Genomic DNA, 13835 nt, shown 5'->3' with positions numbered 1-13835 from the left:
TGTCCTTAAAGAAATTTGGAACATACATACATTTAGAACATGAACCACTAGTCATTAATAGCAACTGCAGCACAATTTGCATTTCATCAGAACGTTACTTCGTCAAAAAATACACAGGCTACTAGAATGTCTATTCTTTAGTACGCTCTTGAAGAGACAATACAAAAGTTTGTTGTAAATAACAGAACGACCAAAATAAACCTTGAAACATTTTATTTTTTCCTTTCATTTCATCCAGTCTCACTACTCTACTGTTTCAAGTCATTGTAGTCCTAGTGGTTTTCTTTTTACACAGCTCAACACATCTGTGAGCCCTTAAAAGTCCTACAATGTTTTACTTGGAAATGTACAGAAAAAAAAAGTATAACATGTTCTAGAAATTCGAAAGTCATCCTTTCGTAAGTGCATGAATCATTATTATAATGTAAGATGGAAAGAGATATTGTAACAGAAATGTTAATTTTCACATTGCTTCATACTGTAACGTTCATTTTGATAGTGTTTCATGTGGAGGTAAAAGAGAGAGGGTGATGGTCTGGGAAGAACTTGACGGAAGGTGAAGAAAGTAGATTGAGAGCGAGAGTAAAGGAGACAAGCTTGGTAAATCTTCTTGAAGGTGGATGAAGGTGGAGAGAAGAGGGGTTTTGGCTTTTACTGGCGTTGGTTGGCAATCGGTGGTACAGCACATGATCCAGGTACTGAAGCATTCCAGGGCACTCATTCATAAATCACTTTAGACTAGGAGTGATGATCTAGGATCAGTTTAGCATTTTAGATCATAGTGAATACGATTATACTGACAGCTATGACCTGATCCGAGATCAGCACTACCTACTCTGAGATTGTTTGTGAACCGTGGCCCTGATGGTTCTGGACAGGACGTTGTCAAGTAAAGGAATTGGATGGGGAAGAGAGGGGGCTTAAAATCTAGAAACAACCCCTAGCCCAGGGTTCCCCAACTGGTGGCCCATGGGCCGAATTTGGCCCGCAAGAGGCTTTATTTGGCCCCCCAATTAAAACCTTCTGAGCAACCAAATATATATTTATGTATCTTTTTTTGCATTTTCATTGTTGGACATACAAAACTGTAAAAACACCAGGAAATCAGCTCCAAGTTATATTAATTTGGGAAATAAGTTCAAGTATTCCCAAACATATGATCGTATACAAATGTAAGAAAGGGTTTGAAATTATTATGTTTTAGTCAAATATTATATCTGTTGGGCTTCTTGTGGTCAATTTGCAGTTTACAAATGATTTGTAATTATGTTCCAGCTCCTCAAGAAAAAAAAGAAAAGAAATCGGCTCGCGGCCGAATCTATCCCTGCTGAAGGGTCTAGTAGTAGCTCCACTATGCCCTATGATAGGCTAGTTGTAATTCTGACATTGTTTACACCCATCCAATCCTTTCAGATCTACACAGGTGCCTAGGTGGTACGGGCTAGGGGTTGTTTTGGAAAGGGCAGAGAAGTAGTGGACGCTAAGCTACATGGGCATAGCTTCCTGGTTCTCCTGGCTCTTCTGGTCCTGGGAGGAGCCCCCGGTGCCTTTAGGGCTCTCCTGTTGCCCTGAGGCCTGCCCTGAGGAGGGTGTCAGTCTGTGGTAGAGGTCCCGTACGGTGCCCAGGGTCTCTGCCATGTCCTCTGGGTAGCGTGTCTGCAACTCCTCGTTGGCAACGTAGTGGCTGTCATGGAACTCTGAGAAATAGCGGCCCACCTCCGGATGGGCGATCTCCAGAGGAGCGGAATGAGGCTCCAGGTTTTCTGGGAGATGGGAGAAAGAGGCGGAAAGAGACTTTTTTTTAAAAGTATCGTATCATGTGACATCAAATCTTAAACTGAGTGGAGGCAAGATACTGTACAACAGTAGTTCCCAATCAGGGACACTAGGACCCCCGGGGGTACTTGGTCTATCCACAGGGGGTACTTGAGAAGTCTCTCATAAGACCATAGGCCTACTGGTAAAATGCACATGAGGGGGTACTTCAGGGGTACTCAGAGCAGAGCAAAATTGAGTTGGTGGAACAGTAACCGAAAAGGGTTGGGAACCACTGCTGTACAAGACAGCTGCATATTCTGTGTGTTAATGCAAAAACATATAGGCTTACACCTTAGCAGATAGGTATTCTACTCATCCAGCATGTATAACTCTTCAATAAGCATTTCAAGTACTACATTTGTCAAGTTTCTTACATCTTAGAGCACCTTCTTAACTAACTACCACTGCCCTGACACAATGAGAATGTATGTTAGTGTGTCTAGAGGAGACGTACCCTGGGCAGCGTATCGACAGGTACCGTCCTGCACTAAGACGTTGTAGAATGGCTGGTTGGCCCCGCTGGACAGCTGGTGGACCCTCATTGTGGTGATCCACTCCTGGCTCATGGTGCACTTGGGGTCCCAGCCATAGATCACACAGTTGTAGCCAGACCTGGCAATGAGGGGGAGGGGGCAGCCACTCAGTGTCAAGAGAGATGGGGTACAGTGTAACACATGGGCTTTATCAATACAAAACACCCGAGTCACACTACAGGGCAATACTATACAAACTTAAACTCATGGGAATGTAGTAAATAGATACTCTAAAAAAACTAATGTCTGCATTTATCGAAAAGGTGTAGTGGAGTATGGACAGATGGAAAGAAGACCAAAATAATAAAGGAAGTGGAAAGAGTGACTGACTGCCTCGTCAGAACTCAGACGCACCTCTTGTGTTTCATGATCAGGCCTACGCTGTACTGCACTTCTACGTGCTCGGAGGCGCTGCGTCGCTTCACCTCTGGCTCCACCGGGTGCTTCTTGTGCTGGATGTGCTCCAGGGTGTGCTGCACCAGATAGCCTACCGCCCCATGCTGGGATGGGTCCAACGCCTGGATGTGCTGCAGGATGTCTAGGACCTGGAGGAGGAAGGGAGATGGGTGAGACATCAAGCAGACACCAGTCATTATCAGTTGGGGAAACTTGTCCTTTGCACCGTAGTAAGAAAGTAGAGGCAGCTAGTCCTGGATGTTAGAGAAGCAGACCAATAGCCAAATGATAGAAGACAAATTGTTTCTTACAAAAATGGATTGCCCAATAAAAATAAAATAAACTCTAAATGTGCTGCCTCTTTGAACATGATCAAAGCCAAGGTAAAAGGCATATGGTCCAATTACATGTACTTGGGTTCATGATGTGCCATCTTGAGAAATCATGCTAACCTTCTCAGGCCAGATGCCCAGGTGGAAGTAGAGTCTGGCCTGTAGTAGAAGGTATTGAACGTTGTCTGGGTTGATGGTGAGGTAGAGATCCAGAGAGTCTCTCAGCAGCTGGTAGGATTTTTCATTGCCTTCCCTGCATGACACAGCACAGTGATACACAATGTTATTTCATACCAGAGCAGCGACAGTTGAGTGTAGGAATTGATTTTTGACCAACTCTAACCCTAACATTACCTCAAGGATGAGATCCTGAGGACAACATAGAAAATAAGGAAAAATAAGATTTTGGATGTACAGATAGAAGATGTCAGAAAAGTTATTGATTAGTTTAAGAAAAATCACATCCCTAAGTCCACAACTCTTACCCTCGCTTGCCGATGTTGAGCAGATTCCCCACCATCCTTAGCAGCACTTCTGTGGTACTGATGGCACTGTAGTAGTCTGCAGTCACCTGGTGACCGATGAGGTACTCACACTCCTTAGCCGTCAGCTGCTTGCCTTTACCGAAAGCGTCAATGTACACAAAGTCATAGATGTCCCCACTCCTGGAATAAGATGTGTAGCTTTATCAATACAAGTAAAAAAATAAGTACCTTTGAGGCAATTTTTTGTATGCAACACAGACGATGCCACATTAGGTATATTGAAACCCAGCCATTTTGGGAGAGCAATGCTGCATTTCACCCAATCATGAACTAGTTCTGAACTAAAGGCTGATCATTAAAGTATATGCCTTACGTTCACTTCCTCTCACACTCTGACCCTTACCCTCTTTGATGCTGGCACCAGCGAAGCAGGAAGTGATTGGGGAAGTTTACGGGCTCCAGCTGAACCCCCAGTTTCCTGGCCAGGGTCATGTACAGGACAGACAGGCTGATGGGAATGCCTGTCCGGCGGAGCAACACCTAGGTAGGGAATAGAAGACATGGGACTGTAAGGAAGAGCCACAGAGTTCAAAGAGCCACTTTGTCCATTAAAAGGTGAGGATAACAGTATCAATAGACTCACTTTATTTAAATAATAAAGGGCCCATATTCAAAAAGACTCAAAGTAGGAGTGCTGATCTAGGAAGTTCAGCAATCCTACTCTGAGACGCTTACAGGCCGAGGATAACATCTATAGCTCTAGCTGGAGGACTCCTTGAATCTCAAGGACGGATAAGTATAATTTTTGTCTTAATCTGTTGTTGTCTAGTACGGTCTTCTTGCTAGCTAAGGCCATCTACTTTAAGTGCTGCCTGTCTTCCCAGTAGCCTAATTAGTGTGTGCACTGCTGACTGCTCATAATTTGCAGATGATTGTTGACACGTCAACCAGGAGTATCTTACCTAGTTATTTTCAGATGATCTCATTTTGCTATTTTGTAGCTTTGGCAACTATGCGCTTTTTTCTATCCCAGTTCGCTCCTCTCTGTGTAGGCTTTACAGACGCTCCCCACCCCTTGGCTGCAGTCCTTCTAATTTAGTGTACCCTGCATGCACAACCCAGTGGAATTCCTGGACTCCGGCAGCGTTTGATCATGAACTTCTCCCATTCCTGACCACTGTCCCCGACCCTTTGACTTTAAAATGTCCTGAGTCTCTCCCCTCCACGAGAAACCAACACTTGACCCCTCTGACCGGTATCCCTTCTTTCTTTTCTTAGTCAGAGCATTCTGTCTCTGACTAACTCCCTCGCTATCTCTCTCAGAATTATGTTCTTGACTCTAACCAGTCAGGCTTCAAGATGGGTCACTCAACCGTGACTGCTTTTCTCTGTACTACAGAGGCTCTCTGCACTGCCAAAGTTGACTCTCTTTCCTCTGTTCTCATCCTCCTAAATCTATCTGCTGCCTTTGACACTGAACCATCAGATCCTCCTCTCCACCTTCTCAGCGCTGGGCGTCTCAGGCTCTGTACACTCATGAATCCTACCTGGCAGGCTGCTTCTACCAGGTGACGTGGAGAGGATCTATGTCTGCACCACATACTCTCACTACTGGTCTCACCCAGGGCTCGGTTCTAGGCACTCTCCTCTTCTCCCTATACACCAAGTTACTCGGCTCCATCATATCCTCACATGGTCTCTCCCATCATTGCTATGCGGATGACACGCAATTACTTTTCTCCTTTCCCCCTTATGACACCCAGGTGGCGACATGCATCTCTGCGTGCCTGGCAGATATCTCAGCTTGGATGTCAGTCCACCACCTCAAACTCAACAAGACAGAGCTACTCTTCCTCACAGGGAAGGTCTGCCTGCTTCAAGACCTCTATCATGGTTGACAACTCCATGGTGTCCCCCTCCCAGAGTGCAAAAAAATCTTGGTGTGACCATGGACAACACCCTGTCGTTCTCTACAAACATCAAAGCAGTGACTTACTCCTGCAGGTTCATGCTCCATAACAGTGGTCACCAACTGGGCGATCGACTGGTCGATCTTCAAGGCATTCCTAGTCGACCACAAAACATTTCTGTAGTAAAGCCAACAATAAAGACCTAAAGGTTTGCACCCCTTTTTTCGTTTTTTTCCTATTCTGAGATCTCAGCTTGCTTTTTGACTGCAAAAGTATCTTGACTGGAGGACTGATTGATGACCGGGGGACGCCCGAGTGGGGCAGCGTTCTAAGGCACCGTAGTGCTTAGGGCCTCAACTACAGATCCGGGTTCGATCCTGGGCTGTGCCGCAACCGGCCACGACTGGGAGACCCAAGAAGCGACGTAGAATTGTTTGTCCCAGTGTCGTTCGGGTTAGGCCGGCCGGGATGTCCTTGTCCCATCGCGCTCTAGCGACTCCTGTGCGCATGCACGCTGACACGGTTGCCAGTTGTACGGTGTTTCCTCCGACACATTGGTGCGGTTGGCTTCCGGGTTAAGCAAGCAGTGTGTCAAGAAGCAGTGCGACTTGGCTGGGTCGTGTTTCGGGGAGGACGCATGGCTCTCGACCCTCACCTCTCCCGAGTCCGTACGGAAGTCGCAGGGATGGGACAAGACTGTAACTACCAATTTGATATCACGAAATTGGGGAGAAAAAAAGTAAACAAATTTATAAAAAGGTTGTGACGACTATTCTACAACACTACCTCACACAGGAAGCGGCACAGGTCCTAATCCAGGCACTTGTCACATCCCGTCTGGACTACTGCAATTCGCTGTTGGTTGGGCTCCACACTTGTGCCATCAAACCCCTGCAACTAATCCAGAACGCTGCAGCACCGTCTGGTGTCAACTTTCCCAAATTCTCCCATGTCACCCCACTCCTGTGCACACTGCACTAGTTTCCAATCGAAGCTCGCATCCACTACTAGACCATAGTACATGCCTATGGAGCAGAAAAATGAACTTCCCCTCCCTACCGTCATGCTGTAACCCTACACCCCAACCCAAGTATTCTGTTGTGCCACCTCTGGTCTCTTGGCCCTCCCACACCTACGGGAGGGCAGCTCCCGCTCAGCCCAGTCCATACTCTTCTCTGTCCTGGCACGATAATGGTGGAACCAACATCCCCCTGAAGCTAGGACTGAAAACATCTGAAACCCTACCTCTTCAAAGAGCATCTTCAATACTCACACAGAACCCCCCTCGCACCCCCACCCCCCCAAAAAGAAGCATTTAGTAAACTAACACTCGTACTTAACTATTTTCCCCCTTACTAGCTCTGGCTTTGCTGATAGACACTTCATTGAGGAAGAATTTACTTGCTATAACTGTGATATGGGGTTGTCCCACCTGGCTATCTTAAGATGAATGCACTAACTGTAAGTCGCTCTGGAAAAGAGTGTCTGCTAAATGACACAAATGTAAATCACCATCCAAGACCTCTATAGCCTCTCGATGAAAGCACCTACCTGGTGTATGTAAGAGTTGAGAGGATTGTAGTAATCACACTCGTTGCCCTTGTACTGAAGCTGCTCGTACAAAACAGCATTGAGGGCAACCACCACCTGCCTCTCGAGCTCAAAGTCCTCCACAGCAAAGCAGTCACCTAGACAGAACACAAAGGATCACATCATTAAGTATTAGCAAAGAACGGTGCTGAGAATGCACTAAGGTCAAATACAATGGTACAATGTAATACACTCACAAGCTCCTAGGTTAGATAGTGAACTTTGATAGTTAACTACAAAATCTAAATTTGTCGACGTGAAAATGCACTAAAATCGACATTAGACTACTTTTGAGGTCTGACAATGCCTGACTTTATATTAGCTCTTTGTATTAATTCCTGAGAGACAAACAGAACATTCCAACATGTGTTTCTCTCCAGCTCAGACCAACCTTGTGTGACCCTCAGGCTTGGATGAGAGGAATTCTTCATCCGCAGCATCTTCTTGACCTTGTCAGTGATCTCCTCCAGCTGGGAGGATATACCGTCCAACGACACATCTGCCAGGGGGTTACAATACTGGTCCACCAGCACAGCTCCTACAGCAGGAGGAGAAAATAGAGGACTGTAAAAAACACATGGTTATACACTACATTTCTTTATGGCTTTGTTATTAACACTCTCTCTCTCTCTCCATGGGTTTTAATGCAAACGGTGATGCAATCATAGGACTTCAAAAACCACAATGGGGGGAAAACGGCCATTGTTTGTTTTCTTCTCCAAACACTCAGTATTATTATTATTATTAATAATAATAATTATTATTATTATTATAAGTATGGCTAGGCCCATGTTCAGCTGTCTGCCTTACTTAATTTAGGCCTACACTGAATACAAGTCATGAGAGTATGATACATATAAATGCAGTGTATGAATAGGCCCACTCCACATGTACTACAGTAAGTACACCATATTCATGACTCACCCTCTAGTGCTGACTGCTGCTCTGCAGGCTGCTCCAGAAACATCTTTAAACTCCTCAGAATGTTCTGCTGGCGAAGGAAATAAAGGATTTTCTTTGCATAGTACTTCAGTGTCAGGCTTTTCCTATGGGAGTGGGATGAGAGAGAGGAGGGATGGAAAGAGATAAGGCACAAGAAAGAAAGAAAAAAGGTGAGAGAGGGCAAGCAAGGTGAAAATGAGAGAGATTAATAGGGAGAGAGAGTGATGGAGAAAAAAGATTGTTACAATGGACATAAAACAAAGCTCCAGGGAGCATTAACACATAAAACAGAACCAATGATCAAAGATAGATTTTTGTGCTGGACTGGAGTGTAGACATGGCTCTTACCTCCTATCTGAGTTCAGTATGGAAAGCAGCTCGTCTTCACAGAAGTGCTCAGGGGCCCCGAGGGACTCAATCTCAGCAAAGCTGTCCCCCAACACCTGGCCAACGCAAGGCTGTGTTACAGATCTCTGGGTTAGTGCTAACCAGGCCAGCCAACCTCACACACACACACACACAAAAACGCATGATCACGTGCGCAGTTGCGCACAGCAGCTAAATCACAGACACTATGATGTGGTGGATTAGTATGGCCAAGAGACGACTGTCACTAACTTCTTTACAAGTTCTTACAATGTTAGTAACACTAGTTCAGTCTCCACAAACTAGCCTGGCTAAGTCAGAATGGCAATAACCATGACAGCTTACTGCTAATGTCATTACTTACAACTTCCGTGAAGAATCTCTTTGAGATGGATACAACAGTTCGTCGTATTTGTAGACCAACAGTGTGTCGCGTTCTGTATTCTTTCAGCCAATCGCAACACTCATTCTGGCGGTAATGCTTCTGCAATCTTGGCCATCTGGGGAGTGTAGGAAAAGAGATTGCAGTCAGATACAGTGAATTTCATTGTACGTGTCAGATTAGTAGAGAGTTGAGTTCAGTGAACAATTAGTAGGCTAATGGATGTTGAGTGCAAATGCATAAATAAACTTAGCAAAATAAAAACACCCCTTTTCCAGGACCCTGTCTTTCAAAGATAATTAGTAAAAATCCAAATAACAGGTACAGAATGGCAGTAACCCAAATAACAGGTACAGAATGGCAATAAAAGCTGCCCGAGTTACACCAGGAATGCACAATCCCTCCATCAGTGGTCAGACTGTCCACAATAGGCTGAGAGAGGCTGGACTGAGGGCTTGTAGACCTGTCCTCACCAGACATCACCAGCAACAATGTCGCATATGGGCACAAACCCACCGTCGCTGGACCAGACAGGCCTGGTAAAAAGTGCTCTTCACTGACGAGTCGCGGTTTTGTCTCACCAGGGGTGATGGTCGGATTCATGTTTAGCGTTGAAGGAATGAGCATTACACCGAGGCCTGTACTCTGGAGGGATCGATTTGGAGGTGGAGGGTCCGTCATGGTCTGGGACGGTGTGTCACAGCATCATCGGACTGAGCTTGTTGTCATTGCAGGCAATCTCAACGCTGTGCGTTACAGGGAAGACATCTTCCTCCCTCATGTGGTAACCTTCCTGCAGGCTCATCCTGACATGACCCTCCATCATAACAATGCCACCAGCCATACTGTTTGTTCTGTGCGTGATTTCCTGCAAGACAGGAATGTCAGGGTTCTGCCATGGCCAGCAAAGAGCCCAGATCTCAATCCCATTGAGCATGTCTGGGATCTGTTGGATCAGAGGGTGAAGGCTAGGGCCATTCCCCCCAGAAATGTCCGGGAACTTGCAGGTGCCTTGGTGGAAGACTGGGGTAACATTTCACAGCAAGAATGGGCAAATCTGGTGCAGTCCATGAGGAGATGCACTGCAGTAATTGATGGCCACACCAGATAATGACTGTTACTTTTGATTTTGACCCCCCCCAAAAAAAAAATTGTTCAAGGACACATTCCAGTTCTGTTAGTCACATATCTGTGGAACATGTTCAGTTTGTCTCATTTGTTGGTTATGTTCATACACATATTTTACACATCTTAGGTTTGCTGAAAATAAACACAATTATCAGTGAAAGGACATTTATTTTTTGCTAAGTTTATTATTAGCCCATCACTTGCATGGTACAGAAGGTCTAATTACTATGAAGTAACAAGTGGCTGGCTTACAAATAATTCTTCCAATAGATTCAAAATCAGCAGTGGTTTGCCATAACTTTAACCATACAGGGGACTCAGTCAGAGAAAAAAACTACCAGCAAGCCAACTGATTTTTGGCAAGAACTGCACAAGACCTCAATCACAATTTCCAAGCATTCAAGGTCACACAACTTTAATGTCTGTCCTCAGAGGCACGATAATGTGCAAGGCAAGAATTGTGAAATGGTTAATTGTGACCTAGATATTTTAGTAGCTTCTTATATAAGCCCCTGGACATGGTAGCTACCTAGCTAGGCTGGATACATAACGTTAGTTAGCTAGCTATTAACGTTACTTTGCGTGATGTCGAATTTGGTGCATCAGCCGAATGTCAACGGCCGTTTGACAGCTCCCTTGCGACAGTAGCTCGCTATGACGGATATGTGCTGACTGTACTGCTAGAAATAATTTCGTATTTTAGAGGGGCAACTGCGATTTAGATGCCATCTAGCATTAGATAGCTACGTCTCTAGCTAGCTCGTGGGATTATGCAAGCAAGCTAATGTCAGTTCACCTGAGTTTGTACTGGTGTCCCCAGACCTTCCCCCTGCCGTGGCAAACGTCGTGTAACCGCTTGCAGCTGCAGGAAACGTTGCAAATGTCGACATGCTTGAGGACAGGGAAGCATAAGATGTACTCGAGTAACTCGGCCGGTAGGTCTGTCATTATTTTGTGTTCTGTCTCGGAAACAATCCCGTTCAGTCCGGAGTACCCCTCTCCTCCTGCTCCAGATGTCGCCATCTTTACTGTTTACTCCGGTTACCTCATTGTACAAGCCACGCCCCTTTCTGGCGCAGGGGGCTGAACTTCGAGATAACCCAAAACCGAGGGGAGGGGAATGACTCAATAAAAAAAACGAATTTAATATATTTATATTATGCAGTAAATTAGTATTTTATAAAATAACATACATGTTGTTAGCAGCAGGACAAGTATATGCTGTATACAGTAGTGATTAGTAGTTGGTTAAAGGCTTGTATGTCATGGTAACATCTACAGTTGAAGTCGTGAAGTTTACATACACAGGTTGGAGTCATTAAAATTCCTTTTTCAACCACTCCAGAAATGTCTTGTTAACAAACTATAGTTTTGACAAGTCGGTTAGGACATCTACTTTGTGCATGAAACAAGTAATTTTTCCAACAATTGTTTACAGACTGATTATTTCACTTATAATTCACTGTATCACAATTCCAGTGGGTCAGAAGTCTACATGCATTAAGTTGACTGTGCTTTTAAACAGCTTGGAAAATTCCAGAAAATGATGTCATGGCTTTAGAAGCTTCTGATAAGCTTATTGACATCATTTGAGTCAATTGGAGGTGTACCTGTGGATGTATTTCAAGGCCTAGCTTCAAACTCAGTGCCTCGTTGCTTGACATCATGGGAAAATCAAAAGAAATCAGCCAAGATCTCATAAAAAAATTGTAGACCTCCACAAGTCTGGGTCATTCTTGGGAGCAATTTCCAAACACCTGAAGGTACCACGTTCATCTGTACAAACAATAGTACGCAATTATAAACAGCATGGGACCACACAGCCGTCATACCACTCAGGAAGGAGATGCATTCTGTCTCCTAGAGATTAACATACTTTGGTGCGAAAAGTGCAAATCAATCCCAGAACAACAGCAAAGGACCTTGTGAAGATGCTGGAGGAAACAGGTACAAAAGTACCTATATCCACAGTAAAACAAGTCCTATATCAACACAACCTGAAAGGCTGCTCAGCTAAGAAGAAGCCACTGCTCCAAAACCGCAATTTAAAAAACCAGACTACGGTTTGACACTGCACATGGGGACAAAGATCGTACTTTTTGGAGAAATGTCCTCTGGTCTGATGAAACAAAAATAGAATCTGTTGGCCCTAATGACCTTCGTTATGTTTGGAGGAAAAAGGGGGAGGCTTGCAAGCCGAAGAACACCGTACCAACCGTGAAGCACGGGGGTGGCCGCATCATGTTGTGAGGGTGCTTTGCTGCAGAAGGGACTGGTGCACTTCACAAAATAGATGACATCATGAGGAGGAAAATGATGTAGATATAATGAAGCAACATTTCAAGACCTCAGTCAGGAAGTTAAAGCTTGGTCGCTTATGGGTCTTCCAAATGGACAATGACCCCAAGCATACTTCCAAAGTTGTGGCAAAATGGCTTAAGGACAACAATGTCAAGGTATTAGAGTGGCCATCACAAAGCCTTGACCTCAATCCTATAGAAAATGTGTGGGAAGAACTGAAAAAGCATGTGCGAGCAAGGCCTACAAACCTGACTCAGTTACACCAGCTCTGTCAGGAGGAATGGGCCAAAATTCATCCAACTTATTGTGGGAAGCTTGTGGAAGGCAACCCGAAACGTTTGACCCAAGGTAGCATTTAAATTTAAATTGTTTAACAATTACTAATTGAGTGCATGTAAACTTATGACCCGCTGGGAATGTGATGAAATAAATAAAAGCTGAAATAAATCATTCTCTCTACTATTATTCTGACATTTCACATTCTTAAAATAAAGTGGTGATCCTAACTGACCTAAGACAGGGATTTTTTTCTAGGATTGAATGTCAGGAATTGTAATATATATATATATATATATATATATATATATATATATATATATATATATCTATCTAAAATAGTTTAAATGTATTTGGCTAAGGTATATGTACATTTCTGACTTCAACTGTACACCTGTTGTATTCAGCGCATTGGACATTTTATTTATTTATTTGATTTGATGTATGAATATGGTATGGTTCATGTTAGGAATCCATCAAGCTCAATTCAATTGTGCAAAAGTGACAAGCACTGAATTTGATCCCAGGCTTCCTGCACATCACAAAACTGTGTAAACCTGAAAGTTAAAACGTAAACATAGCTCGCATTACCTCAGTTACCAAGGCATGTAGCAAAGTGTTAATAGTGGCAGGAGTACACACACAGTACATAGTAACAACAGCACTTCAGACACAAACAATATCATGCAGAGACGTATCTCTTAGCTCACAATAACCTAGGCCTACATGTATGAGTTAACATTCAATATTTTCAGCAGTCATACTCCACCACAATGTGTGTTCAGATAACCAGTGGTTACCTGAAGAGTAGTCTCGTCATGAAAATGTGTGACATTTGATGTCAGAGAGAGGGATGTAAGGGTCTGAAGTACAAAATGACCTGATGAATCTGCTCTGATCATGAATAGTCTGAAGCTTTGGGCATCTGGACTTCTCATCACGCTGCAGATACTACTACCAGGTAAAACACACACGCACGCTGGATGCGCACACACACACACACACACACACACACACACACACACACACACACACACACACACACACACACACACACACACACACACACACACACACACACACACACACACTCTCTCTCTCTCTCTACATACACTGAGTATACCTGACATTAGGAACACCTTCCTAAGTTTGAGTAGCACCCTCCACCCCCTTTTGCCCTCAGAACAACCCCAATTCATCAGGGCATGTACACTAGAAGATGTCGAAAGCATTCTGCAGGGATGCTGGCCCATATTGGCTTCAGTGCTACACACAGTTGTGTCAAGTTGGCTTGATGTCCTCTGGGTGGTGGACCACTCTTGATACACACAGGAAACAATTGAGTGTGAAAAATCCAGCAGCATTGTAGTTCTTGA

General features: G+C 44.3%; 1 protein-coding gene across 2 annotated transcripts; it reads right to left on the bottom strand.

The window, feature by feature from the left end:
• Nucleotides 1-198: 198 nt before the first annotated feature.
• Nucleotides 199-10916, bottom strand: LOC115111906 (F-box only protein 21). 2 transcript variants are annotated; one of them, XM_029638443.2, is made up of 12 exons: nucleotides 10679-10916; nucleotides 8737-8872; nucleotides 8355-8464; nucleotides 7989-8110; nucleotides 7456-7602; nucleotides 7026-7162; nucleotides 3968-4104; nucleotides 3565-3744; nucleotides 3200-3332; nucleotides 2706-2896; nucleotides 2273-2430; nucleotides 199-1763 (listed from the first exon to the last, which is right to left on the bottom strand). In XM_029638443.2, the coding sequence occupies exons 1-12, from the start codon at nucleotides 10903-10905 to the stop codon at nucleotides 1486-1488; spliced, it is 1956 nt and encodes a 651-aa protein (XP_029494303.1). In that variant the 5' UTR covers nucleotides 10906-10916; the 3' UTR covers nucleotides 199-1485. The 2 variants fall into 2 exon arrangements, with proteins under 2 accessions (XP_029494303.1, XP_064867789.1); XM_065011717.1 differs by having other exon boundaries at nucleotides 8355-8449.
• Between the last annotated feature and the right edge of the window lie 2919 nt (nucleotides 10917-13835).

This window comes from Oncorhynchus nerka, linkage group LG27 (assembly GCF_034236695.1).
Source record: "Oncorhynchus nerka isolate Pitt River linkage group LG27, Oner_Uvic_2.0, whole genome shotgun sequence".
In the NCBI taxonomy this organism is placed as follows: Eukaryota; Metazoa; Chordata; class Actinopteri; order Salmoniformes; family Salmonidae; genus Oncorhynchus; species Oncorhynchus nerka.
This window is presented reverse-complemented; position numbering and strand designations above follow the sequence as displayed.

What these genes read in the sequence shown, in the direction of transcription:
- LOC115111906 (XM_029638443.2), bottom strand. Translation starts at nt 10,905, where the DNA reads ATGGCGACATCTGGAGCAGGAGGAGAGGGGTACTCCGGACTGAACGGG. An exon ending in TCAACTCTTACATACACCAG is followed by an intron (nt 4,105 to 7,025) that starts GTAGGTGCTTTC and finishes TTCCCTACCTAG; the next exon opens with GTGTTGCTCCGCCGGACAGG. An exon ending in CTCAACATCGGCAAGCGAGG is followed by an intron (nt 3,333 to 3,564) that starts GTAAGAGTTGTG and finishes TGTGTCATGCAG; the next exon opens with GGAAGGCAATGAAAAATCCT.